Source organism: Typopeltis vanoorti, chromosome 5 (assembly GCF_054136105.1).
Source record: "Typopeltis vanoorti isolate ZY-2024b chromosome 5, IOZ_Tvanoo_1.0, whole genome shotgun sequence".
NCBI classification, from domain to species: Eukaryota; Metazoa; Arthropoda; class Arachnida; order Uropygi; family Thelyphonidae; genus Typopeltis; species Typopeltis vanoorti.
In genome coordinates, this window is record NC_143553.1 from 2,901,120 (window position 1) to 2,928,754 (window position 27,635).

Here is a 27,635-nt window from a genome sequence, read left to right on the forward strand (position 1 = left end):
GATTAGTTCGTTTTTCATAGACTTCATCTTTTATTTCCTCTTTTGCAACTTATCGTTATTAAATATAAACGATATTTTTTGCATATTTATCAATTTCGTATCTACTGTACTGTGAGCACTCTAGCATGCATCTAGATTTTCTTGCTTAATACTCTGTTGTTATTTTACCTTTAGAATTGTCCATTATATTAAAGATAATTTTTAAATTTCGGATAGAAATATCTTGTTATTTTGATTAAAAAAAAAACTATGCCACGAATACCACTTAATTATAATAGATTTTACAAGTTGTTATAATGATTACCTTTGCTAATGAAGAGTTTTCTTTTATATATATTGACCCCATACATGACAGTCAAAGGACCTATAAGCACATCAGTGCCTCTGGGGGTACAGGTGATAAGTCAGAAGTCTATTGAATTTTTTATTTTTTTGAAGAGATGCGGGTTATAGCTGTTTGGAAATACTTCTTGCTATAGGCTCTTCAAGAGGACAGAGGTAGATGGAATGAAAAAGGAAGAGGAAAAGCAGGTTCGGTGTTTGCAGTTGTATAGTGTATAGTAAAGAGGTGCTGGGCAGCTGCGGTTCTTGTATTAACAGATGCAACAGGAAGTGGAAGAATGATGGTTGCCATTTCAGTAGAGCAGTGACCATTGAAATACCTGTAGAATAGACACATTGCTGAAACACTGCATCTTTGAGATAGAGATTGAAGGGAATCCGTAAGAAGTTTTAGGTGCTCCACACCAAACATGTGAGCAGTATTCTAAGCATGGGCCTCTTTTGGATATTGTAAATATATAAAAGTTGGTTGGGTGTAAATTGGCAACTTGAACAAAAGAGAATGCCTAGTTTTTTGGATGCTTAGGAAGCTATTGTTAAGATGTGCTTGTGCCAGGATGTGCTGGAGGTGAATGTTAGTCCAAGCAGAGAGAGATATCTGATCTTGTCTGGTGATTTGTGTATTACTAAGGGTGAGGGAATGTAAGCTGAAATTTCTTTTGCAAGAGTGATTTTTCTGAGTGAATTATATACACTCAGAAAATTCCATGAAATTGTGATGGAGTTCTTGATATATATATTTATATATATCCACATACAAATGATAGTGGCACCCGATTTGAAAAAGTCCTTTGTTTGGTCTTAAGATTTCAGCCAAGGTACCAATTTGCCACATTTTTATATAACTTTTTATAGATGGAATCAGGTACTCTGCTGAACAGCACTATATTTTGAGAAACCAAAATTACCCAGCTAATAGCATGTGGTAGCCTGACACATGCTGTTGAGATGGGGTTTTTTTGAACCTGATTTCACCCACCCACCCCAATTTTTTAATCAGCATCAGATATTCTGAACCATTCTTCTCTCAGCATAGCTGGTCTATCTAATACCAACAGTCAGAATCTCAAAGGTGTTCTGTTGAGTTGAGATCAGGACGCTGTATAGGCAGACTGTGTAGTACGGCATGGTGTAATTGTCATATTGAAAGAGATGTAGATTTGTTCGATATAACTGCCACAATCTAGAGAGGCATTACATCATTCAAAAGTGTTACATATCACAGCATTCTTCTTTCCAGGCTCTATAACCAATGACCATTATAACTCTGCCATCAGACTTCATAGATAAGATGCTGTCTTGGGCATAAAACTTTCCTCAGATATCTGTGATCTCTCTACTCCCTATCTAGTCAGAAAAGGATGTAGCTTAATTCATCAGTCCATATCAGACACAATACTTGTATGTCCTGGTCACAGTGTTCTTTACAACAGTGTATTATGCACTACTAATTGCTGTGGTTAGTGTCTGACTTACATGCAGCTGTACTTTTATGGAAATGTTAACCTCACATTGTGTAGTGCTATATAACCACTCACCTGAACTCATGTTGATCAGTTCCACACTAGGCACCTCTTGATGTTGGCAGGTTCTACATTGAGAGTATACAGATGTTAACTCTAGGTGGTTTATCTGCTGGCCATATTGAGCAGTTAGACACATATATACATATCATTGTTTCATCCTAAAATAGAGGGTGCCCGCAGTAATTATTTCAAAATAGTAGATATGCAGTTTCATTTAATTTTTATGTTGTCCTATTTTTACACAATGATCAAAATTAAAGTATCCCTTCTTAAGGCCTTGTGGAACATTACATAGTGATCCACATGCTGCAAAACTTTGCTAGAATCATTGTGCATCTGGCAGAAGCGAAATCTGGGGGAGGGGTCCAAATTTCACCACTACGGGAGCATCAGAAACACTGAATGCATGGAATGTGCACATCACACAACTCGACAGGTGACATGAGGATTTAAAAATGATGGATACAGAATTGGGGTGCTTAAGGGTCAAAGCTGTATAACTGAGAGGAGACCTCCACATAGCCTTTAAAGGAATGCGGAGAACCGACCAGGGTTTCTGACCTAATGTCCAATCCTCACCTTCTCGTGGTGCATCCTGTTGGGTATCTACTTGGATACTGAACGAACGAGGATGGGCTGGCAATTTGAGATTTAGCTGACCAAAATTGTATTCTTATTGGTTAAACCAAAATAAAAAATAATGGTACAACATGATGAAATTTCATGCCGGCTGGGGCATCGCCCGGTTAAACAGGGCCCCCCTCGTTATTTTCACCAGGGAACCAGGGTGAACAGCAAAAAGTCAGCTACTGGAACAAATCTGAAAACAAACCCCAACTCAACATCACCAGAGTTAAAGATCAGTACTATCAACATAAGAAGCCTGAATGGCAAAGAAATGGAGCTAGCTGAGGAATTAGATAAGCCAGATCGACATAATAGGGGTGACTGAAACAAAAAAGACAAAAACTGGTGAGATCTTTCTGAGCAATAAATACAAAATGTTATATTCAGGCAATGACAATCAAGGAGAAGCCATAGTATTCAACACAAAATATGAGGCTAATCTTCTTGAATGGTAGTCAGCCTCAAGTAGAGTAATGTGGGCAAATATCAGAATGGGGAACTGGACAATGAGACTTAATTGTGCCTATGGTCCCACAGAAGGTTCTACTAAGGTAGAAGTGGAGGAATTTTTTGAGGCGTTAGAAAAAGCAACTGACACAATAAAAATGGAAAAGTTGGTCCTTGTCGGGGATATAATAGCAGAGTAGGAAATGATTTTCAGACATACAAAAATATTTTGGGAAAATTAGGAGAAAAGACCAAAGCTAATAATAATGGCAAATACTAATTGGATTTCTGCTCAGGACATGGACGTACTAATTATTACTAACACCATGTTCCAACATAAAAATGTGCACAAATTCACATGGAGAGAAGAGGCAAGGAATAAGAAAAGTCTCATTGACTATGTTATTGTTGATAGCGATGTTTTCTCCCTGGTGCAGGACACCAGAGTGTACAGAGAATTTGAAATTGGAAGTGATCACTATTTAGTCTTGAGCAGGATAAAATTGAATTTCATATTGAAAAGAATAACATGTAAGAAAGTTTTAAAGTAAATAAAAGTTGAGCGGCTCTCAGATGTGAACTGTAGACTAAAATACACAAAGATTATTGAAGAAAAAAATTAAAGAGTTTGAGAACAGGAATCAAACCTTGGAGATTCAGTGGCATGTCTTGAAGAAAGCCCTGATTGATTCAGCTAAAGAGGCATGTGGTGAAGTTGTCTGCTAGGATAGAAAAATTAGAACTCCATGGTGGACACAGGAAGTTAAAGAGGCAGTGAAGGAAAAGAAGAAAGCATATCAAAAGTTCCTGGCAAATAAGTCAGCTTGTGCTCTTAGAGAATACAGAGACAAATGCAAGAATGCTAAACACTGTGTAAAACTAGCTAAACAAAAGTCATGGAAGGACTTTGGCAAGAACATAGAAAATAAATATCAAGAAGGTGGCAAAATATTCTGGAGGTTATTGAAGAAGCTCAGAAATGGAGGAAAGAGTGCTGTAAAAGATATTAGAGATGATAAAGGTGACATGAAAATGGAAGAAAAAGATATCCTTGTAGTATGGAGTAATTACTTTGAAAAACTGCTAAATGAAACAAGCAGTGATGACAGCACATTGGTAAAAAACACTGACCAGGCATGCAGTCAGGAATGCATATCTATACTTGAAGTAGAAAAAGCCATCAAAGGCTTGAAATGTGGAAAGGCAGCAGGACTAGATGATATTCGACCAGAAATGCTGAGGTATGGTGGTATAAAAGTCTTACAGTGACTGCACTGCACGGTTCAGAAAGACTGGACAGAGGGGCGAATTCTCGATGATTGCAGTAAAGCTCTCATAGTACCCATATATAAAAAGGGAAATAAAACTGAAAGTGAGAATTACAGCGGTATTTCCTTACTGAGTGTTCCTGGCAAGATCTATGCAAGTATACTTGAGAAACGGTTGAAAAGAATTGTGGAAGAAAAGCTAGGTAAAGAACAAGCTGGATTCATGCCAAATAGAGGCTGTCAGGATCAGATCTTCACTTTACGACAAATAGTCGAGAAAGCATGGAAATATAACAAAGATCTGTATTTAAGTTTTGTCAATTTGGAAAAGGCATATGACAAGGTACCAAGAGAGAAGCTATTCAATACGCTACAGTTATGTGGTGTCAATGGGGCATAATATCAAGCAATACTTAGTCTTTATTTGAGTTGTAAGTCAGCAGTTAGAATTGAAGGAAGTACAGAAAGATGGCTTAATGTTAAATCTGGTATCAGACAAGGAAGTACATATCCCCTTTGTTATTCATTATCTATATGAATCATATTATGAAGGAAAGTGGTATTAAACATGATATCAGAATTGGAGATGTTAATGGTGAGCTCTTTGCTTCTATGCAGACGATGTTATACTTCTAAATAAATCTGCTACAAGTTTGCAAGATTCCCTGACTAAATTGAATAACTGTTCTAATAGATATGGTATGAAGGTCAGCATTAAAAAGACAAAGACAATGAAAATAGGTCGAATTGTTGAAAATGTCAACTTTGTTGTGAACGGAGAACCTGTGGAACAAGTAAAATATTTTTGCTACTTAGCCACGATTTTTAGTGAAGATGATAAATTAAATATGGAAATAGACAACAGAATCAACAAAGCTGATTATGTATGGTAGAAAGTCAATTGAATAAATTCATATGGAATAAGAGAGAAATTAGCCAAAACACTAAATTAGCTGTATAATAGACAGTGTTCAAACTAGTTTTAACTTATGGATCTGAGAGCTGGGTCAGAAGTAAAACACTTGACCAAAGACTAGAGACTGCAGATATGAGAGTCCTGAGAAAGATTATAGAAGTGAAAAGATGGCATCAATGGCAACTTCATATTAAAAATTGGGATATTAGAAAAGAACTTGACATTGTCAGCATCTAGGAATGCGTTAGCAGAGCTAATCTCAGGTGGTATGGTTACTTCAGAATGGGCAAAGAAAGATTAGCAAAACAAGTGTTCTCTGTTTTGCTAATCTTTTGCAAAACTGTTCTATGTTTTGCAAAACGACCCAGAGGAAGACTGAGATATAGGTGGATTGATACGGTACAAAGTGCCTTAGACGATAGAAATATAAGATCTGATAATGTTGAAATCTCGACAAGTAACAGACTGATTTGGAGGAAAATTGTAGATAGGAAGTTAGTAATGATGTAATTTTTTTCATGTAGTACTATCATATCCTGTACACCCCTTGAGGGGTACATGGCAGGAATTTGATGATGATGATGATGGATACAGAATTTCTTTCTTCATTCTAGCTGTTAATACCATCCACAGTGATGGTGCCCCAATGTACTTTGCTTGTGATGCTGTAAACAATTGCAATGCTGTTGCTGCACTCTGCAAATTTAGTCAAATGGATAAATATCAACGAGGCCCACTAACTCCAATATCTACTGAATTTGTGGAGCAGCATTGTTTACTGCATTAAGACACATTGATATGCCCTACACAACTGTCTGGAAAATTCTATGAAAGATTCTGCATTTCTATCCATTCTAGGTAACCCTGACACAGGAGTTGTGTCTGTAGGACTTTCAGAGTCAACTGACATTTGCTTTAACATTCCTTGCTCAAGTGGAGATGTGTAAGGAATGGTAAGACAATAGAGATCCAAATTTTCTTCTGTTGTGGACAGAATAAATTATAATTTTTTCTGCTCTTTTATTCCTAGATGGAATAAGAGAGAAATTAGCCAAAACACCAAACTAGCAGTATAGAAGACCGTGTTCAAACCAGTTTTAAATTATGGAACTGTGAATTGGGTTAGAAATAAAACACTTGATCAAAGACTAGAGACCACAGATATGAGGGTTCTGAGAAAAATTAGTGGAGTGAAGTCAGAATCATATTAAAAATGAAGATATTAGAAAGGAACTTGACACTATTACCATTTAAGAATGTGTAAGCAGAGCTAATTTAGGGTGTTATGGGTGAGGTCAGCAAAATAGGTGTTTGATGCCAAGATGGCAGAAAAGAGACCAAGAGGAAAACCAAGGTATAGGTGGATTGATTCAGTCAGAAGTGCCTTAGAAGCACGAAATGTTAGATATGACAATATTGGAGTGCTCACAAGTAATAGATTGATTTGGAAGAAAATTGTTGATAGGAGATTAATAATAATGTAAACTTAATCATGTAGAGCTGTCATAGTATTCTGAACATCCCTTGGGGTTGCATATCATGAAAATGATGATGAAAAGTGATGTCTTGAGTGGAAAATGTTGTTGGAGCATTTGGAGCGTCAGTGTGATATGATGTACGTGTGGTAGGAAAGGTGACAGAAAAAGTCCCGCTCAGAAAGAGGGGGGATTGGACTGAAGTAAGGAAAGGAAAGATATAATCATACTAGGGAAAGATGAAATTAGATCATAACAATCAATAATGAAATCTACATTATTGATTGTTATGATCAGTGTCTGACTTATGTTAATTTTTTTTTCCTTAAAAAAAAAGAAAAAAATAGAATGAAAGTTATTAATTTGTTTAGAAAGATTTCTGACTTAAAAGGTTTGAGCATTGTAAAGTTTAAATTAAAAATTCCAAGAAATTATATTCTTGTTTAATCCTTTATCCATGTCCAGCACACAAGTTTGTGAGTAAAGTTTCACGACTAGACTACTTGTACATAGAGAGAGAGGCTTCACATTAATTGCCTTAGTATTTATGTTCCGTCACCAGCCTCTATGTACAGTAACCTAGTCATTAAGAAAGATCGAACAGATTATGGCATAACTATTTCACCCATTGTTCTTACCCAGACAGCTGCACTGAGCGAGTCACAAAAATCATCCGTGGTGGCACGAAGGTATTCATTCCTCATACCATGCAAAATTCCTGTCCAACGTTCAAGTCTTGGTTCAACGGAGATGTATAAAATCATTCAATTAAAAAAACTCACCTTATTGCAGGTGGCTTGCATCAAGAACCCCCAACTTCATATTCAGCCTATTCAGAAGCATGTAGTAAATGTAAATCGACTGTCAGCAAATCCAACTTCATAAGAAACAAAGGGATTGAGTTTGTTGCTTTATTGAATATAATATGGCCTAAGATTGTTGGCATTAGTGAAACCTGGCTATCAGGATCAGATATGGTAAGTGTGATCGAGTGTAACAGATGTAGTATTTTTAGGAATGACAGAAGAGATACGAGAGGAGGAGGAGTGCTACTAATGATACCAGATGATTTAAGTCTATTTAGGGTAGAAACACAAGAAAAAGATGGTAACAATGTCCCATGTAGCGGTGAGTTTGAGTCTATCTGGTGTGAAGTGGAGGTTAACAGAATGAAATATATGGTGGGGTGTTGCTACAGACCTAGCAGCTCAGTTGTAGGGGACGAAGAAATGCATCACCAATTTAGCCTTATGGGTACCAAGCGGATGATCATTATGAGTGACTTTAATTTTCCAAACATTGATTGGGTAGAAGAGAAATCTCATAATAAGTAAAAACAGGAATTTAGTGAATTGTTGCAAGACAACTTTCTCAAGCAGCATGTGAAAGAAGGAATTCGAGGTCAAAGAGTGTTGGATTTTCTCAATGCATCAGATGGAATCTCTGTCAAGAATATGGCTATTTTACCACCAATTGGTGACAGTGATCATGCTATTCTTTCTTGGGAAGTTGTATTGGAGCTCCAATTAAACAGGCTACATGCTGAACTACAAAGCTGGAGATCATGATCAACTTAGAAGAATACTATCTTTGGTCCCGTGGTATCAGTTACTGAATGGAAAAAATGTCAGCAATGCATGGAAATCTTTGAAAAAGTGTTGAATGAGGCAGTATCTCAATGTATCCCTAGTGATCGAAGAATAAATAGGTTGGGAGTGAAATGGATGTGCAGCCTTATTAAGCAAGAGATCCACAAGAAGAAGATGATGTGGAAAGAATATCGTGAGAATAAGAGTGAGAGTCGTTATGAAATATATAACGCTCAGGCCAGAAAAGTAACGAGTATTGTGAGGAAAGCTAAAACGGAGTATGAAAAGAAATTGGCCATGCAAGCTAAAGGAAATCCAAAATAATTTTATCCTTATGCCACAAGCAAAAGAAAGAATGAATGTGGAAGAATAACTTTATTGAATGCAGATGGTACACGAGTGTCAGAAGCTAAGGAGATTGTTCAGTTAATGAGTGCTCACTTTGCTAAGATATATGAACCAGGTGTATGTAGTATGGTGCACAGTGCTACTGTTACATTGGATGAAGAGTTAGAGGTTCATGAAAATGAGGTTGTAGAGCTTTTGCATAACCTGAATAAGAATTTGTCAATAGGGCAGATGGAATATTAGCCTGTTTGCTAAAGGATGTTCAGCTGAATTGGCTAGACCTTTCACACATTTGTATATCTTGAGTCTCAGCTCAGGAATGGAAGGAATGTATGATAGTTCCATTGCACAAGGTTGGTTGCAAAAACTGATATGTCTAACTACCGACTTATTAGTATCTTTGGTCTGGTAGTGAAGATTTTCAACAAGCTGGTAAGAACTCGCATACAGAAATAGGTAGACAAGCATTCTATACTCTGCAGGGTACAGCATGGGTTCACTAAAGGAAAGTCATGTTTTAGCAATTTGCTTATATTTTATAACAATGTTATGGCCGAGTTGGATAAAGGGGATCTTAAGGAATAAACTGATTGGCAGGGCCAAGAATTTTTTGTATTCCTCTCCCATACTGAGAGACACTTTGGAATACAATAAATTCAAGGATACCCTGATATCCCAGTTTTCCAAAGTTAAAATTGTGGATTTTTCTAAGGCATTTGATAGGATACCACAGTTAATAAAATTATTACCTTAACACATATAAAACCATCAGTAATAACTTTAATGTATTAAGGTACAAATATTTCGTACTGAAAGTAACAGTATACATCATCAGTGTAAAACAAATAGTTAAAGGAATGGAATATAAAGTACAGAACAGTCGGTGGATTACCAATTAAATTGTTGCCGCGTGCCAGAAGATTAATATTAATAAAATATTATTAAATAATTCTTAAAAATTATTTCATTGCTGGTTGCATAAGATAAGAATCTCCCAAACTTTTGGAAGAGAGAGACAGTCATTTCGATTCAAATTCGGCCAATGTAAAAGGGCTTCACAACTTTCTTTGAAAAGGCATTCATATTTAAACTTGCATCTGTGGAGAAGACAAGCTTTATCCCACTGAATATTATGTTTAGAGTCAATGCTATGTTGTGCTAGACCAGACTTATGAGTTTTCATGTAATACTGATGTTCCTTCATTCTTTTTTTGACAGAACGGCCTGTTTGTCCAAAATACGATAAATTACATTCACACGGTATCTGGTAAACACCAGCTAATGATAGAGGTGCCAGTTTGTCTTTTGTAGAATAGATTAGGATACCACACATAGGCTGTTCCTTAAACTGGAGAATATGGGTTTGGAATATAATCTTCTGACTTGGGTCAGGGGATGGTTGACAGACAGATATCGAAAAGTGGTATACAGTGGGTGTGAATCTGCCAGATTTCAGGTAACCAGTGGTGTACCTCAGGGTTCAGTCCTTGGGCCATTATTGTTCAATCTATACATTAATGACATCAAGCAGGGTCTATCATCAGATTTGTAATTGTTTTCTGATGATGCAAAGATAGGCAGGGCAATCAGGGATACTACTATATTCAGCAATTACACGATGATTTGAATAGACTTGAAATCTGGGCAAACGAAAATGACTGTCAGTTTAACATTAGTAAGTGTAAAGTTATGCACTTTGGCATGATTAGAGTTCCAGCTGCATATTATATTAGCTGGGTTATGCTACAGGAAACTGAAGAGGCAAGGGATCTTTTGCTATGTTGAAGCAAACCTTGACATATAAGAAAGTAATTTTGCCTCTTTATAAGGCTTTGATAAGACCACACCTGGATTACAGTGTGCAGATTTGATCTCTTGAGTTCCAAGGGGATAAAGAAGCTGTGGAAAGGGTTCAAAGAAGAGTTACAAAGATATTATCTGGATTATGGGATTTAGATTATGAGGTCAGATTGCGAGTATGTGGATTGCAGACTTTGGTTAACAGGAGAAAGAGGGGGTGATATGATAGAGGTCTATAAACTTTTGAATAGGTGTTATAGCATTTCAACTGATGAAATTTTTCGTTATATGGAAAGCAGAGAGAGAACATGGGAGCATCCGTGGAAGTTAAGGTTGTTCTCAGTCAAGAAAGGGGTAAGAGCTAGGTTTTTCTTCCAGAGAGCAGTGAGTGAGTGGAATAATTTGCCCTTAGGTATTTTGAGTGCATCTAGTGTAAGGGAAAGTATGATAGCTGGGTTGGGTAATTTACAGCCTCCCTCGATGAGTCCTTGACTCCCTGGAGGTCTCAGATAATAATAATAATAAAAGCCACTAGCATAACTTGTTTCTTGGCCAAATGGTAGTCATGCCTTCTGGTCCCTCACAAAAGCCATCATATGCAACTTCTGCTCACCTGCATGCCCACATCGTGGGAATAATAGTGGTGATATCTGGATGGTACCACTATTATAGTATCCAAAGAAAAAGCTAACCTCCTAGCATCACTCTTTTCCTTTAATTCTAACATAGACGACAAAGGCAAATCATGTAAGCAACTAAGCACATATGCCTTCTGTAGCCTTTCAGCAGAAAGACATAAGAAGAATATTAAACAATCTGAATACTACAAAGTCGTCTCATCCCAATGGCATCTATAGTGCTCCAGAGCAGTGATCCTCTATTATTATTATTATTATTATTATTCCTGATACCTCCAAGGAGTCCGAAGACTCATCGCGGGAGGACATCTTCAACTGTCTCTACACCTTACCTCTACTACGAATCAACGCCATCTACCGCCCACCTCCAACACCACCACAACTAGTAATTTTTGTCTGTAAATTGCGTGTGTTCTGAAGGGCCGATTTGTATGTATGCGGGATGAAAAACCCGAGTTTCCGGGAGAAAAAACCCTGCTACCTCCGTATGAGATCGGCTAACTCACCATCGATTGAAATCGACCAGATAAAGATTCCTCCCGTCGCGACGAGAATCGAACTTAGGCCTATTCCAATCGAAGGGCGCAATGTACCGTCGTTCTTCCAATTGCGCTACGGAGGCGCTTATGTCATTCTTCTGTGCTCAGCTGGCCCTATCCCATCTCATGAAAACTAACATATATCCAGCCCATTCCAAAAAGGGTGGGGCAAAAACTTACCATCCAGTTGCCATCACCATAATCCTCTCCAGAATAATGGAGAAAGTTATCAATGATCAACTTCTTCACTACCTAGAAGCTCACCAGTTAATCAGCAACCACCAGTACGGATTCTGCCAATCCAGATCCACAGCCAATATCTTAGCTTACATCACTCACCAATGGACACATACTATGGAAATGTTCAGATGATTTGTGCTGTTCTAACTAACTAAAATTTCACACATATACCACAGTAATTAAATTTTTTTTTTTTTTTTTTTTACCAGTAATAGATGTGTGCTGTTGCCCTTAACATTTTCAAGGTTTTCAGTTGTATTTGACATCATGGCTTGCTTTGCAAACTTCCTTCCTTTAGTCTGCCTACCACCCTCTGTAACTGGATAGCCAGCTTTCTGTCTGGTTGTTCACTGCATGCCATGGTGGACAGCACCCTCTCTTCAAGCTTTGCAACCAATGTGGAAGTACCTCAGGCCTCTGTTCTATCACCTATCCTCTTTCTCTTATGCATAAATGATCTGCTCAGATAGAATAAACTATATCCTATCTGCACCCCCTCTTGGCACAAACATTACTTCAATAGCTTCCTCAGCTTCTAAAAAAACTAAGCATTCTTTTCCGCTCAAGAAGCTATTTTACACTCATCCTTAGAATACCATACACACACTTGGAGTGGTGTACCTGAAACCTTCTTAAAAATTCTAGATGCTGTCCAGAGAAGAGCAAGTCTGCTCATAGATGACCCTTCCCTCACAGTCTCACTTCAACCTCTACTGCTCCAGTGAATTGGCAAACATCATTCCTCCACTTGCTTTAGGCCTGTTAAAACAAGAGCAGTTGCTACCTACCATCTCTTTACAGTACAATTGCAAACTCATCGAACCCGATTTTCCTCTTCCTCATTTATTTCATCTACCTCTGTCCTCTGGAACAGCCTTCTTCATGATGTTTCCCAATAATTTCAAATCTAGCAGCTTTTTAATAAGAATGTGAGGTTGTTTCTTTCTCAACTCTCACACATGGCACTAATGTCCTATAAGTTTTTGTACTTCTCGTGTGTGGGATAAATATAATGTGTGTGTGTGTGTGTGTTGAAAGTTTTTAAACTTGATTCTGCTATAAATTAAAGATGCCAAGAAATTATATTCTTGATTTTAAACCTTTATCCAAGTAAGAAAAACAATGTTTTGCATATGAAGTATCTTCACTTCTGAGCTACTTGTATATAGAGGCTAATGACGTCACATAAATTGCCTTAATATGTATTCCAAAATGCAAAGCATTTGGAATACATATATATACATATGGGGGGGGGGCTTCTCATAATGCTATGCATTATGGGAAGGACCACTACCCATACCAGTTTAGACCTTTATTGAGGTCTCATCAGTGGGAGCCAGATCAAGAAGAGATACCAAGTTTGAAGTAATGCAGTGACACCTTTTGACTATTTGTATAAAAGAAATATGACTTCTGCATTACTTCAACATCTTGGTATCTCTTCTGGGTTTGGCACCCATTGATGAGACCTCAATAAAGGTTTAAACTGGTCTGGGTAGTGATCCTTCCCATTATGCATAACATTATACACATCAGAAAGGGTGTGACATACTAAGGCAATCGATGTGAAGTCAGTCTCTGTATACAAGTAGCTCAAACGTGGAGATACTTCACACACAAAACATTGTTTTGCTTACTTAGATAAAGGATTAAAATCAAGAATATAATTTCTTGCCATTTTTAATTTATAGTAGAACCAAGTTGAAAAAAAAAAAACTTTCAACACCCATTTGTTATCCAGAGTATTTTACTAATAAGATCTGACACCTTTTGACTACTTGTATATGACAAATATTTGGCTTCTGCCTTGGTATTCAACCTTGGTATCTCTCCTGGGTCTGGATCCCACTGAGTGGGCATGATTCTACGAGAGTAGAGAGCTTTTGCTCTGTTAAGGCTTCTACTTGTTTATGAAAAGAACAAAGCCGTGTACTCTGGTGGCTTTTCTGCCACTTTGCTGAGTGAAAGCTTGGCACAGTGGTGGATTTGTTTCTGGTTGTGCTGGGCTGAGGTTCAGCTTGTTTATCAGGTAGAGCTTGACAGAATTCAGACAATGACCATTTGGTCATTGATTAATTGTCAGCTACTTTGGACAGCGATCCCCTTTTGGGGCACTGACAAGTTTGCAGAAACTGGACGGTGGCCCTTTGAAGGTCACGAGTTCCAAGTTTTTGGAACTTCAGAGGTTTTGAACATGCTCTTCCACCTCAATAAAGTTTGAAACAGGTTTATGGGGTAGTGACCCTTCCCATAATGCATAGCATTATACATGTCCCTAAGGATATGTGCATTGCATTATGGGATAATAAGGCAATTAATGTGAAGTCATTAGCTTCTATATACAAGTAGCTCAGACGTGGAGATACTTCACGTGCAAAACATTGTTTTGTTTACTTGGATAAGGGATTAAAACTAAGAATATAATTTCTTGGCAGTTTTAATTTATAACCATGCGAAAAAACCTTCTACATTGTAAGGTTTGTCAAATGAGTAAGAGGAATTGGTTTGTTTTCATTAACAGAATTGTGATATTGAGAGAAGTACAATATTGAGAGAAGTACTGAAAATGTCACAAGTACTGCAGTAATTTTTTTCCATACCTTTCCATTGCAATGTATCTGAAATTAGTAATACCTTTATTTCACTTTTTTTTTTAATAAACTTTCTGAAATAGCAAACCATTTTTGGCACTACAATGGTTTTTTTTGTTATTTTCTATTAACGAAATTAACTATTTAAAGTGTAAATTGTATTTCAAATAAAAATGATTGATTGAACTCTGCATATCTATCTGCATCCTAAATGCTAAGATTTGTAAAATGCCATGTAGATTGTACATCTATTTCACTCCCATGGTATGACATGGATATTATAAGAAATGCTTAGATTCATTAAGAAAATCAAAAAATTTCATTTTTCAGGAAAGATCTCTGTAGATAGTCTCGATGGCATACTAGACAAATTTGATGATGGCTCATCATATGTAAGTATTTTATTATTATTATTATGCACTCTTCGATTACATGGTGATATTTATTATTAGCATGCAATATATAATAGAATACAGAATCGTGAAATTGTTTTTATGCTCCTTATTATTATACTGTGCAAAAGCCATAACAGAAATTTCTACATATGGGGATGAGCCATGACCCAAATAGCTTTGGAATTGGTATTTAACATTATTTTCATATAATCATCATAATCAAATTCCTGCCATATACCCTCAAGGGGTGTACAGGATATGATAGTACTACATTTATGTCATTAGTAACTTCCTATCTACAATTTTCCTCCAAATCAGTCTGCTACTTGTCAAGAACTCCAACATTATCAGATTTTATATATGCGTATCGTCTAAGTCACTTTGTACTGTATCAATCCACCTATATCTTGGTCTTCCTCTGGGTCGTTTTCCTGCCAGAACACTTGTTTTGCTAATTTTTCCTCGCCCATTCTGTTTAAGTGACCATACCACCTGAGATTAGCTCTGCTAACGCATTCCTGAATGCTGACAATGTCAATTTCTTTCCTAATATCCTCGTTTTTAATATGATATTACCATTGATGCCATCTGTTCACGCTTCTAATCTTTCTCAGGACTCTCATATCTGCGATCTTTAGTCTTTGGTCAAGTGTTTTACTTCTGACCTAGCTCTCAAATCCATAAGTTAAAACTGGTTTCAACACTGTCTTGTATACAGCTAATTTAGTGTTCCAACTAATTTCTCTCTTATTCCATATGAATTCATTCAGTTGACTTCCTACCATATCAGCTTTGTTGATTCTGTTGTCTATTTCCATGTTTAATTTACCATCTTCACTAAAAATCGTGCTTAAGTAGCAGAAATGTTTTACTTGTTCCACAGGTTCTCCGTTCACAACACAGTTGACATTTTCAACAATTCGACCTATTTTCATAGTGTTTGTCTTTTTAATGCTGATCTTCATACCATATCTATTACAACAGTTATTCAATTTAGTCAGGGAATCTTGCAAACTTGTAGCAGATTTATTTAGAAGTGTAACATCGTCCGCATAAAGCAAAGAGCTGACATTAACATCTCCAATTTTGATATCAGGTTTAATACCACTTTCCTTCATAATATGATCCATATAGATAATGAATAACAGGGGATAATGTACATCCTTGTCTGACACTAGATTTAACATTAAACCATCTTTCTGTACTTCCTTCAATTCTAACTGCTGATTTACAACTCAAATAAAGACTAAGTATTGCTTGATATAATGCCCCATTGACACCATATAGCTGTAGCATATTGAATAGCTTTTCTCTTGGCACCATGTCATATGCCTTTTCCAGATCGACAAAACTTAAATACAGATCTTTGTTAAATTCCCATGATTTTTCAACTATTTGTCGCAAAGTGAAAATCTGATCCTGACAGCCTCTATTTGGCATGAATCCAGCTTGTTCTTCACCAAGCTTATGTTCCACAATTCTGCTCAACCGTTTCTCAAATATACTTGCATAAATCTTACCTGAAACACTCAGTAGCGAAATACCTCTATAATTCTCACATTCAGTTTTATTTCCCTTTTTATATATGGGTACTACGAGAGCTCTACTCCAATCATCTGGAATTCATCCCTCTATCCAGGACTTCTGAACTATGCAGTGCAGCCACTGTAAGACTTTTATACCACCATACTTCATCATTTGTGGTCAAATATCATCTACTACTGCTGCCCTTCTACATTTCAAGCCTTTGATAGCTTTTTCTACTTCAAGTATGGATATGTATTCCTGACTGTATGCCTGTTGAGTGTTTTTTACCGCTGTGCTATCACTGCTTGTTTCATTTAGCAATTTTTCGAAGTAATTACTCCATACTTGGATATCTTTTTCTCCTGTTTTCATGTCACCTTTATCATCTCTAACTCCTTTTACAACACTCTTTCCTCCATTTCTAAGCTTCTTCAGCAACCTCCAGAATATTTTGTCACCTTTATATTTATTTTCTATGTTCTTGCCAAAGTCCTCCCATGAGTTTTGTTTAGCCAGTTTTACACAGTTTAGTTTTCTGACATTTATCTCTGTATTCTCTAAGAGCACAAGCTGACTTATTTGCCAAGAACTTTTGATATGCTTTCTTCTTTTCCTTCACTGCCTCTCTAACTTCCTGTCCACCATGGAGTTCTGATTTTTTTTTATCCTTGCAGACAACCTCACCACATGCCTCTCTGGCTGAATCAATCAGGGCTTTCTTCAAGTCTTGCCACAGAATATCCTAGGTTTGGTTCCTGCTCTCAAACTCTTTAATTTTTTCTTCAGTAATCTTTCTGTATTTTAGTCTACAGTTCACATCTGAGAGTTGCTCAACTTTTATTCACTTTAAGACTTTCTTACATGTTATTCTTTTCAATATGAAATTCAGTTTTATCCTGCTCAAGATTATATAGTGATCACTTCCAATTTCAAATCCTCTGTACACTCTGGTGTCCTGTACCAGGGAGAAAACATCACTATCAAAAATAACATAGTCAATGAGACTTTTCTTATTCCTTGCCTTTTCTCTCCATGTGAATTTGTGCACATTTTTATGTTGGAACATGGTGTTAGTAATAACCATGTCCGTGTCCTGAGCAGAAATCCAATTAGTATTTGCCATTATTATTAGCTTTGCTCTTTTCTCCAAATTTTCCCAAAATATTTTATGTCTGAAAGTCATTTCCTACTCTGCTATTTAGATCCCCCACAAGGACCAACTTTTTTTTTTCATTGTGTCAGTTGCTTTCTCTAAAGCCTCAAAAAAGTCCTCAACTTCTACCTTAGTAGAACCTTCTGTGTGACCATAGGCACAAACAAGTCTCATTGTCCAGTTCCCCATTCTGATATTTGCCCTCATCACTCTACTTGAGACTGCCTGCCATTCAAGAAGATTAGCCTCATATTTTGTGTTGAATACTATGGCTTCTCCTTGATTGTCATTGGCTGAATAGAACATTTTGGATTTATTGCTCAGAAAGATCTCACCAGTTTTTGTCTTTTTTGTTTCAGTCACCCCTATTATGTCGATCTGGTACTTATCTAATTCCTCAGCTAGCTCCATTTCTTTGCCATTCAGGCTTCTTATGGTGATAGTACCGATCTTTAACACTGCTGTTTTCATATTTTTTGCAGTAGCTGACTTTTCGCTGGTTCCCTGGCAAAAACAACCAGGGCCTTGTTTAATCTGGTGATGCCCCAGCCAGGATGAAATTTTTGTCATGTTGTACCATTATTTTGTATTTGGTTTAAGCCAATAAGAATACAAGGTAGATACCCAACAGGGTGCACCATGAGACGTTGAGAATTGGACATTAGGTCAGTAGCCCTGGTTGCTTCTCTGCATTCCTTAAAGGCTATGTGGAGGTCTACTCTCTGTTATATAGCTTTGACCCTTAAGCACTCCTATTTTCAGATAATAATAACAATAATCAAGTTAAATTAAGCATCACCTAAGGACACCTGATGTCTTGTCTTCAATCTTCATGTGACCTTCTGACAGAAAGAAATCAATAGAATCTTGAATATCTTAGATACTACAAAGGCATTCAGCCCTGATTGAATTCCACCCATTGTGCTCAAGAGATGGGCTCTGAATCAACACCTGTTCTTTAACATCGATTCACATAACTATACTCAGCTGGCATCGTCCCTTCAGCATGGAAGAAAGCTCATATACAACCAGTTCCCAAAAAAGAAGATAAATGTTTACCATCAAGCTATCAACCTATCACTCTTACATCAGTTTTGTCTAAAGTAATGGAAAAGGTTATCAACAACTTAAGAACTACTATCTAATGGTGAACCACCAGTGTGGATTCTGCCATATAGCTCCACAGACTTGTGGTTTGAAGAAACCTGTGCCATTGTTGCTGACATCTCCAAGGCTTTTGATAGGGTCCGGCATTGAGGGCTTCTCAACAAGTTACTGTCATTTTTGACTGCCTTCATCCTTGTATAAATGGATCGCATTTTCTCTCCGATTGATCCCTATGTATAATGGTGGATGGTGTTCTCTCCTCAGACTATCCTGTCGATGCCAGTGTGCCCTCACCGCTCTGTCATTTCACCCACCCTCTTCCTGATTGAAATGACCTGCTTTCGTTGACTGCAAACCATTTTCATAGTTTTGCTGATGATAGCACACTCTACTTGTCCTCCTCATATGACAGGCCTTGCAGTGCTCAATAATCTCATGCTTCAAGGTCATCTATAAGTGTCCTGAACGCTGATCTTCACAGTATCCCTTATTGTGGTGAAAGTGACCTAGTCAACTTTAATGCATCCAAAATGCAGTTTCATTTGTTTTCCCATAAAAAAGACCTCAGATCTTCTTCCTTTTTTGATAATGCTGAGCTCAACAATCACAACCGAAATCTCTCTTCTTGGACTGACTCTTATACCAAACCTTTCCTGGCACAATCATATCACTTCTTTAACATTAACAACTTCTAAAAAACTTGTCATCCTTTTCTGGTCAAGACAGTACTTCAGTACTAAACAGTTACCATATTTTTCGTTTTATAAGATGCACTTTTTTGTACCTAACATTTATCTGAAAATTAGAATGTGTCCTATAAGCCAAATGCATCTTATACACCAATGTGTTTTTTTGTGTATGCACAGTTACAGTGTGTCATCACTTGTCGCTAATGCACAATCAGTTTGAATAGTTGCCGGTTATTAACAGTCATTCATTTAAACTAGTAATCAATACATTCTTACATTTATATTTTTTCATAACCCATGGATTCTATGAAGCACAGGCTATGTGGTTCCATTTAAACGTAGTGTGATTGAGTATGTAAAAAAGAATGGCAATAGGGCAGCAATGTGACACTTCCCTCTCCCGAGAAAAAATGGTGCGAACTTGGAGGAAACAAGAGCAGCAATTAATAGAAGCAAATTCTAAAAAAACACAATCTCTGCAGAAAACTGGTAAAATAGCCAGAAACTGAAAAATGAATTAAACACTTGAATAATGGATCAAAGAGGATTGGATTGCTGTGTATCTTCAAAAATGATTATTTGACGAGAAAAATTATTGGCAACAGAAAGAAATATCGATTTTACAGGGTCGCCATCATGGTGCTTTACATTTATCATGAGAAACGATTCATGCATGTGTGCATTATTATATGTTAGATTTTTTTAATGATTTGATGATTTTTTAAGAATGTTTTTTTATCTAATAAATGGATAATACATGAATTAAAAAATTAATATTTACATGAAAAATTTAATGCATAATTTTTGCATCTTATACTGTGGAGATTTTTTTTCCCAAAAAAATTCACCATGTTAAATGCAATACGTCCAATACAATGGTGCATCTTATAAGGTGAAAAATATGGTACTTACACTGTCAAATCCAAAATCCAACCAACATTAGAACATTCTCATGTATGGGGGTGGTGCACATAAGACCCCCCCCCCCCTAAAAATTCTTGATGCTAGAAAAGGGCATAAATGTTGATAAATGACATTTCTCTTATAGTCTCTTTGGACATTTATCCCAAAGAAGATCGCTTTTTTTGTTGTGTCTCTTCTACAGATATTTCCATGTCAGCCATTGTCAGCAGAATTAATATCCATTATGCCTCATATTTCTGCCAGATCTAGGAACTCATACTACAGCTGTTCAGCATTCTTTTACAGTCAAATTGCATACTCATTGAACCTGCTACGCCTTGTCATGTTTCATTCCTTCCATCTCAATTCTGTGGAAAAGCCTCATAAAGCACTTCAAAGGACTACAATCTTCAACAATGACAACAGATTACTATATTCCTGACATCATCCTCACACAGTATATGTTTGCTATAGGCTATCTGCTTCTCGTTCGTGGGATAAAAAAAAAGTGATTGCCTTATATTCTGACTTGAGTAAGCTCAAAAATTTGCTTACTCAAGATAACATCATTAACAACTATTTTCTTCGTTACTTGGAAAACCATTAGTAAACTGAGGATCACCAACACAGAGTGATATTTTAATACTATATCTGATCTGGCTAATCTTAATACGTTTGAATACAGGCTATGAAAATAAAGTGAAACTCTTGCTGTTGTCATCAATATTTCCAAGGCATTTCATCATATCAGGTACCGCGGCCTTCTTTCAGTCTATCATCTTATGCCCTACCATTTGTGCTTAGATCAACAGCGTCTGCTCTGCTGCAATGTTATGATATATGGCTTCCTGTCATTAGATTTTTTCAGTGCTGGAGTATACCAGAGTTTTATGCTTTGTCCATACTGTTCCTTCGACATATCAATAACTTTCTGTCCCCCAATCTAAAGTAATATCCATAGTGTTGCTAATTATGGTTCTCCACATTCCTATTCTTACAAAGCAACTAGAATGCCACCAGATATTCCCATTATCCTATAGTACTTAAATTTTTTCAAACTTCATGATCTTCCATAAAACTAGTATCTTAAGCATTGATCACCGCACTATTCTCAAATATGGTGAAAATAATCTAGTGTTCACCAATGCTATCGATATGCAGTCCGGTCATACTTTCCAAAGAAAGATATTATGTCAAGCCCTTTATTTGACAACATTCTAATCTCCATTCAAGATCGGTGTCCTCTTCTTGGATTGACTTTCACATCTATCTTAGCATAGATATTTAAATAAATCCAGTACAATTCTTCATGATTACTTAACTGAATAGCTGCTGTATGAAAATCAACAATAACAAAACATCAAGTGTGAAATCAGTAGGAACATGGAAAATATTTCAGATATTTAAACATGATATTCAGAAGATAGCAAATTAAATATAGGAATGTATAACAGAATATGCAATACTAGTACGGTGAGTAGTCTACTGAATTAATTTATATAAAATAAAAGAGAAATTAATCAAAATAATAACCTAGCCATATACAAATAAGTGGTCAAACCAATTTTAACTTGTGGATATGAGATTTGAGTTAGAAATAAAACAGTTCACCAAAGATTAAAGACTACAAAAAATCTGAAGAGTGAACAAATGGCATCAATGGCAGAATAATAGTAAACATAATGTACAGAGTGATCAAAATTAAAGTATCCCTGTTTTAGGACTTGTGGAGTGTCACCCAGTTATACAAATGCTGTGAAACTTTGCAGCAATACATTGAGTCATGCAAAAGTGATATCTGACAAAAAACAAAAAAGTAGTTCCAAAATTTACCACCAGCATGTGCTGTATGATGTACTGAATGTAGATGTAGTAATTTTTCTTTGTGTGTAAGAAGTAGAAAAGCGATGCAAGAATAAATAACACATTTTTATTCACTTTATTATGCATTCATGGGCTGTATTGTTTAATGTGCTCCCCTTCCTGGTATACCACAAACTGCATCCTTTGCACAGTGTGTTCAACTTCACTGCTTGCAACATAAAAGAATTTACTATTTTCATCCATTCACAAGGCACACTCAATAAGAACCAAGGAATGATTCATTGTGATATTTGGAAATCACCCATTAGATCTTTCTGCTTGTCAGACTAACTTTTCAGTAACTATCTTGTACCACATCGCAGAACAATTGCTAACCCGTGCTAGTTCCTACATGTTCTGTATTTTGACAATGTTATAATTCATGTTACCATTTTATTGTATTTTTTGTTCATCTTAACTCAGAATAAACTACAAGTATCTATGGCAGTAAGTTTTCATTTTTATATTATTACAGCCAAATAAACCTAATGTATTTCTCTTTACAATTGATTTTTACTAGTCAAAAGTCTACATATTCATCATAGACCAACAGTTCTCAAACTAGCTGATTTTATAGTTACTGTAAACTTTTATTAACAGTAAATGATTTTTATCATCTGTTGTTAGTCCACCACCCTTTTCATCAGAATCCTGAAAAGTATATAAGATTTGCATTTGTTTGCTAGATCAGGGTCACCAGATTCTCTAACTCTTAGCTCACTTAAAGTATACTGATGTATGAAAGGGTTATGATATGTCATGAGTGAGATACAAAAAAGAAACAGTCCAAAAATTAAAGTAATACAAAATGAATAGCAACACGTGAAACATAAATGATTCATATATCATTTTTCAAACAAGGTACAGAAACTGTATGATGATATACTATAAAAAATGAAAATAATGTTAAATACCAATTCCAAAGCTATTTAGGTCATGACTCATCCCCATATGTAGAAATTCCTGTTACGGATTTTGCACAGTGTAATAATACTCCAGAACATTCTGGAGTATTCTCCAGAACATTCACTTCCTGATGTTTATCTTCTATATTCTTACTCAGAACTTTTGCATAGTGTGACTCTTGCATTCATGATGGAGTTCTTAATTTTCTGTCCTAAAAGATAATTTAAACATATGTCTGTCTGACAGTTTTTTCACTTGGTCATTCTATAAATTAAAGATGCCGAGAAATTATATTCTTGCTTTCATCCTTTATCCAAACTTACACAAAGTTAATTTAAATTGCATGTGAAGTAACTTCACAACTGGGCTACTTGTATATAGAGGCTGGCGACTTTATCAGTTGTTTTAACATCCCATAATGCAGTGCACATATTCTTACGTACATGTATAATGCTGTGCATTATGGGCCATGATTGTCAAAGAAGATTGTGTAGGAGGAATGGCAGTTCATAGCTTTGTGGATTGAATTTGATGGATAAAAGAACCTGTATATGCCTGATAGACTGCACTTGAGTCGTTTTGGAATTAGATGCTTGGAGAAAATATTGTTAGGTGAAAGAAGTGCAAAAGCAGGGAAACTAGAGATATTAAGGAGGAACAATGAAGCATGCGTCTAGCCACCCCTGGGACAAATGAGTGTGAGTGCAGGAATGACTGTGAGGAACTAGCCTTCCATGGGATAGATAGGTATGAGTTCAGAAAAAATTGCAAAGAGCTGGGTACAGTTTCCCCAGTATCGAATCTGAATGCCCAAATTATCAGAAATAAAAAAGGAGTTAAAACCACTGAATATTTTTGTTGCCTTTTGTCCCATCAGAAACATCTCCACCTTTCTCACTTCTCCTAAGGACAAGCTTCCTCTTCTTAGTTATCCAGGTGTCTAGCAGATTCTTTCTCTTGTGTGTTATTTTATCCTAAACAGTCTGACGTGGAAGGAATACCGTGTGCATAAGGTGGGACATGCTATCAACCCTAAACATAGAGTTTATTGGAACCAGACAAGAGTCCTTCATAAAAGTCATTTCCTGATAGAACGTCTTTTTAAAGAAACGTTTGAAACTTTACTTCATTGTCCTAACTGAAACATATCCAGCAGTCATCTATCTCCTTTGTGGGAGATAGTACTTTTCAAATCTACTAATCTTTCCCAACTTTATTTTCTTTATGTATATTTTTATATAATTTTTGAATAACTCATCAGAAAATATTATTACTAGAATCAATTAGAATAAAAAAATTAATTTAAATTAAACGTAAGTGATTCTGGTAATATTTTATGATGAATTCTTCTTACGTCTCAATTTTTAAAAGAATTTTTTTAACAAATTAGGAAATTATTGAACTTATTTAGTTATATAACTACTAAGGTGGCACTTTTTAGAATTGCCTGTTATTGTTTAATTGTTATTCTCTGATTCAGTACTGATACTTTTTTTTTATGGGAGTTTTCTTCCATTTGTAAAATTCCGTTGATTATGCCAACTCATGGTATTTCATTATTGAAACAAATCTTTCAAATCTTTTATTCTTATTGGTGGTTTAAATGTGGCCTTAATGTTGTATTTTTGTAGTCTATTGTGTATTCTTCTCATCATATATAGGGGATGGCCTTACATCATCATGATCATCTAAATTCATCAAAAAGTAGTCACCATTTTGATTACTCTGAATCCTCTTCACCACTTCTACATCCCAAGAAATTCAGACAACCAGATCTGTGCATAAAAATTCAAATGTTATCTTATGAAAGCTTTATAAAGAGGATTAATAACTTTGTTACCTCTGCTTGTCACTGTGTTTCTTAACATCTGAATGATCCTTTGAAATGTTTTGCACTTTTGCAAAAAAAAAAAAGGTTCCCTGAACTTCAGCTCTTAATCCACCTTTACCTTTAAATCCTTGGCCTCCTCAGTTATTCGCAGTGCAGTTCCATCTATGTAATACAAATCCTATAAGCTCTTTATTATGAACTGCCTAATTTTACACTTTGACATGTTGAACTGGTAGCCATTATCCTTTACCCAAACTAACTGCATAATCTTGACATCATCTCTATCAGCTGTTGCTTTCCCCCATTTAGCTTCACCAACAGACAATTAGATATTCTGCTTAAATCATTCCCCATATCACTAATTGTATAAATTGAACAGCAGAAACAGTCTATACAGAGCCATGTGGCACAATATTGGTTATCTGCCTTTTGTTTGATTAATCTTCACCATATACCTTCTCCTGGCTGTTCATCATCTACCTCATTAGCTCCAACTTACACAATACATTGTGTAGCATTTCCATTATCCAACTCTTCTGTCACTCTAGAAGTGACAGAAGTCACTTGTGTTAGTAACTTCTTTTCTAGAAGTTACTAACACAAGACCTTTCTTTTACAAGGGCATGCTGTTCCCCATAGATTATCATATTCCAATCTATACATTCCTGAATTCGGTCATCAACCAGCCTCCAATACCTTAACTACTACTTCTGAGATGCTGATTGGTTGTCTGTAAATTGAAATGTCTGTTTTTATAGACTTTATTGTGAAGCCTCTATATTTTGCCCTCTATGACACCATACCAGTGCTATAACTTGAATTCAACAGTCTCGATATGAAAACTTACATTTTTTTTTTTTTAGCCTACTCTGCTTATAATCTGATTTTGTCTGGTGATTATCTCTGTCTTTATTACTCTCTGTAACATTTTCTTGTGTTGCAGCTCCTGCTTAATGATGTATCTTATTCATTTAACTCTCATTTGATTTATTCTCCAAACATTAGGTATGCAATTTGCTTTCCTTAAATATCGCTTGACAATTTCCCATGCTCTATTCACATCCTTCTCTTGCAGTTTCTTAAGCCGAGACAGTGTCAAACTGCTTTCTGAGTTTGCTTAATCATGAACTTTGTATTTTCTCATATATCCCTTCTTAACTGAAATTATTAAGGTTGGCTCATACTGATGAGGTCTTAATAAAGGTCAAAAAGTGACCTAGGTAGTCAAACTCACCATAATGTATGATATGAGTTACTACTCATCATACATGTGAAAATGTGTCTATGTGCATTTTTATTATGGAATACAAAGGGTGTATTGATATGAAGTCATCTGCTCTTAATATGCAAGTTGCCTTGTTAAAAAAAAAAAATTCTTTGCTAATTTTTATTTACTTTCGTTTGGTAAATTAAGGATGAAAACTAAAACTATAATTTCTTGTGAAACATAATATACCTTAAATGAATAATATTTAACCAAACGCCAGTATGGCCATGATTAAAATATTTTCTTCATTAGGCTAAGAGGCAAAAGATGAATATTGTAGCAGATGAAGAGGAGGATGGGCTCTCACAATATAACAGTGAGTGTATTGCAAACTTGTGTACTTGATAATATTAAGCATTTAAGAAATTGACTAATTGACTACTCCTTTTCTCCTCTTTAAGTGATATGCAAATATTTTAAATTTATGATTATTAAAAGGATTATACAAAATTAATGTGCATTTTAATGTATTGGTAAAATTTTAGATAGTCATTAATATCATATGAAGTTTATAACTTTTGACTTAAATTGATTCTGAGTTGTACTGTTTATGCAGCACAATCCCAAAGGGACCACATGTTGCCTTTTAGTAGTGCCTATGAATGAAGGTTTCACTCTTCAAATTTCAAACGAATTTTGAAATTTGAAGAGTGGATTGATTGGCGTGCAAATCATAAACAATAAAGAAAGCAGAATGAAAGCTTTAGATGGACATTAATTTATTAAATGGTCAGATAAGTAATATCCATTCCTTTTCTATACCATTTAGATAGTGTGTTTGAAAACTCCTTAAAGTTTTGAAAGTGCATTAGTTTTGTGATCATTATTCTTGAGTTGTCTTGCTTTCTAACCTTTGCTGCCCTGTGGTGGCAAAGGTTTAAAAATCAGTTCTGAATCGAGAATAGCGAAATCTATATTTACAGTTATTTATTAGATAGTTTGCCTCCAGGTCATGAAGAAGTTTTCTATTAATGATCTTCTCCATGGATTTTTAGAGATCTAAAACGAGAGTAATTGGATGTATTTGGCTGACTTTTATCACCCATTTCTGGAATGGGATGATTGTAGGCTTGTTTCCGTGCAGTTGGAACATAGAAAATATTGAATGAGTGGAATAAGGTAGGTTTTAGTTCTGGACCTTAGATTTTTAGCACATTAGAGAAATATTGTCAGGACCAGATGCCTTACTCGCATCATTTCAGAAGAATCCTGATTAACATCAAGTTATTCATAATTCTTCTGATTTCTTGCTGGCAGAAAACCAGGGAAGTGACATGGAGTAAGTAGTTCTTGGAAAAGTGGAAGAACTTTGCTTCAGTCTCAGTGCAGGAAATGGAAGAATGATAATAGTAAGTGAACTTTTTTTTTTTTTGCTCAATGTTTCTGTGACACTATTTGGATGTGCAAATGTTGCATCCACTGGCCTTGGCAAGGAACCAAAAAAAAAAAAAGCTCTTTCAAAATCCGATTTGGATTTGTGATGTTTTTTTGCAGTTGTAAGCTACAATGTAGGCCAAATGTGTTGATGGTGTTTTGCTGTCAAGCCATTTGGTATTTTGAGCAGCTGAAATTGTAGTAGAATAAATTTATATATAGTAAGAGAAAAATTAAACAGTTGATCAAAGACTATGATTATGCCACCAATTGG

At 35.9% G+C, this 27,635-nt stretch overlaps 1 protein-coding gene across 2 annotated transcripts in view; it reads left to right on the forward strand.

Annotated features, from left to right (window-relative positions):
* LOC150106189 (RRP12-like protein) overlaps positions 1–27,635 on the forward strand; it is a 582,235-nt gene that overhangs the window by 513,671 nt on the left and 40,929 nt on the right. For both annotated transcript variants that reach the window (XM_090392222.1, XM_090392221.1), the window contains exons 31-32: positions 14,677–14,738; positions 26,240–26,303. In XM_090392222.1, coding sequence (XP_090248348.1) covers positions 14,677–14,738; positions 26,240–26,303 — 126 coding nt within the window. The remainder of the gene's footprint in view (positions 1–14,676; positions 14,739–26,239; positions 26,304–27,635) is intronic.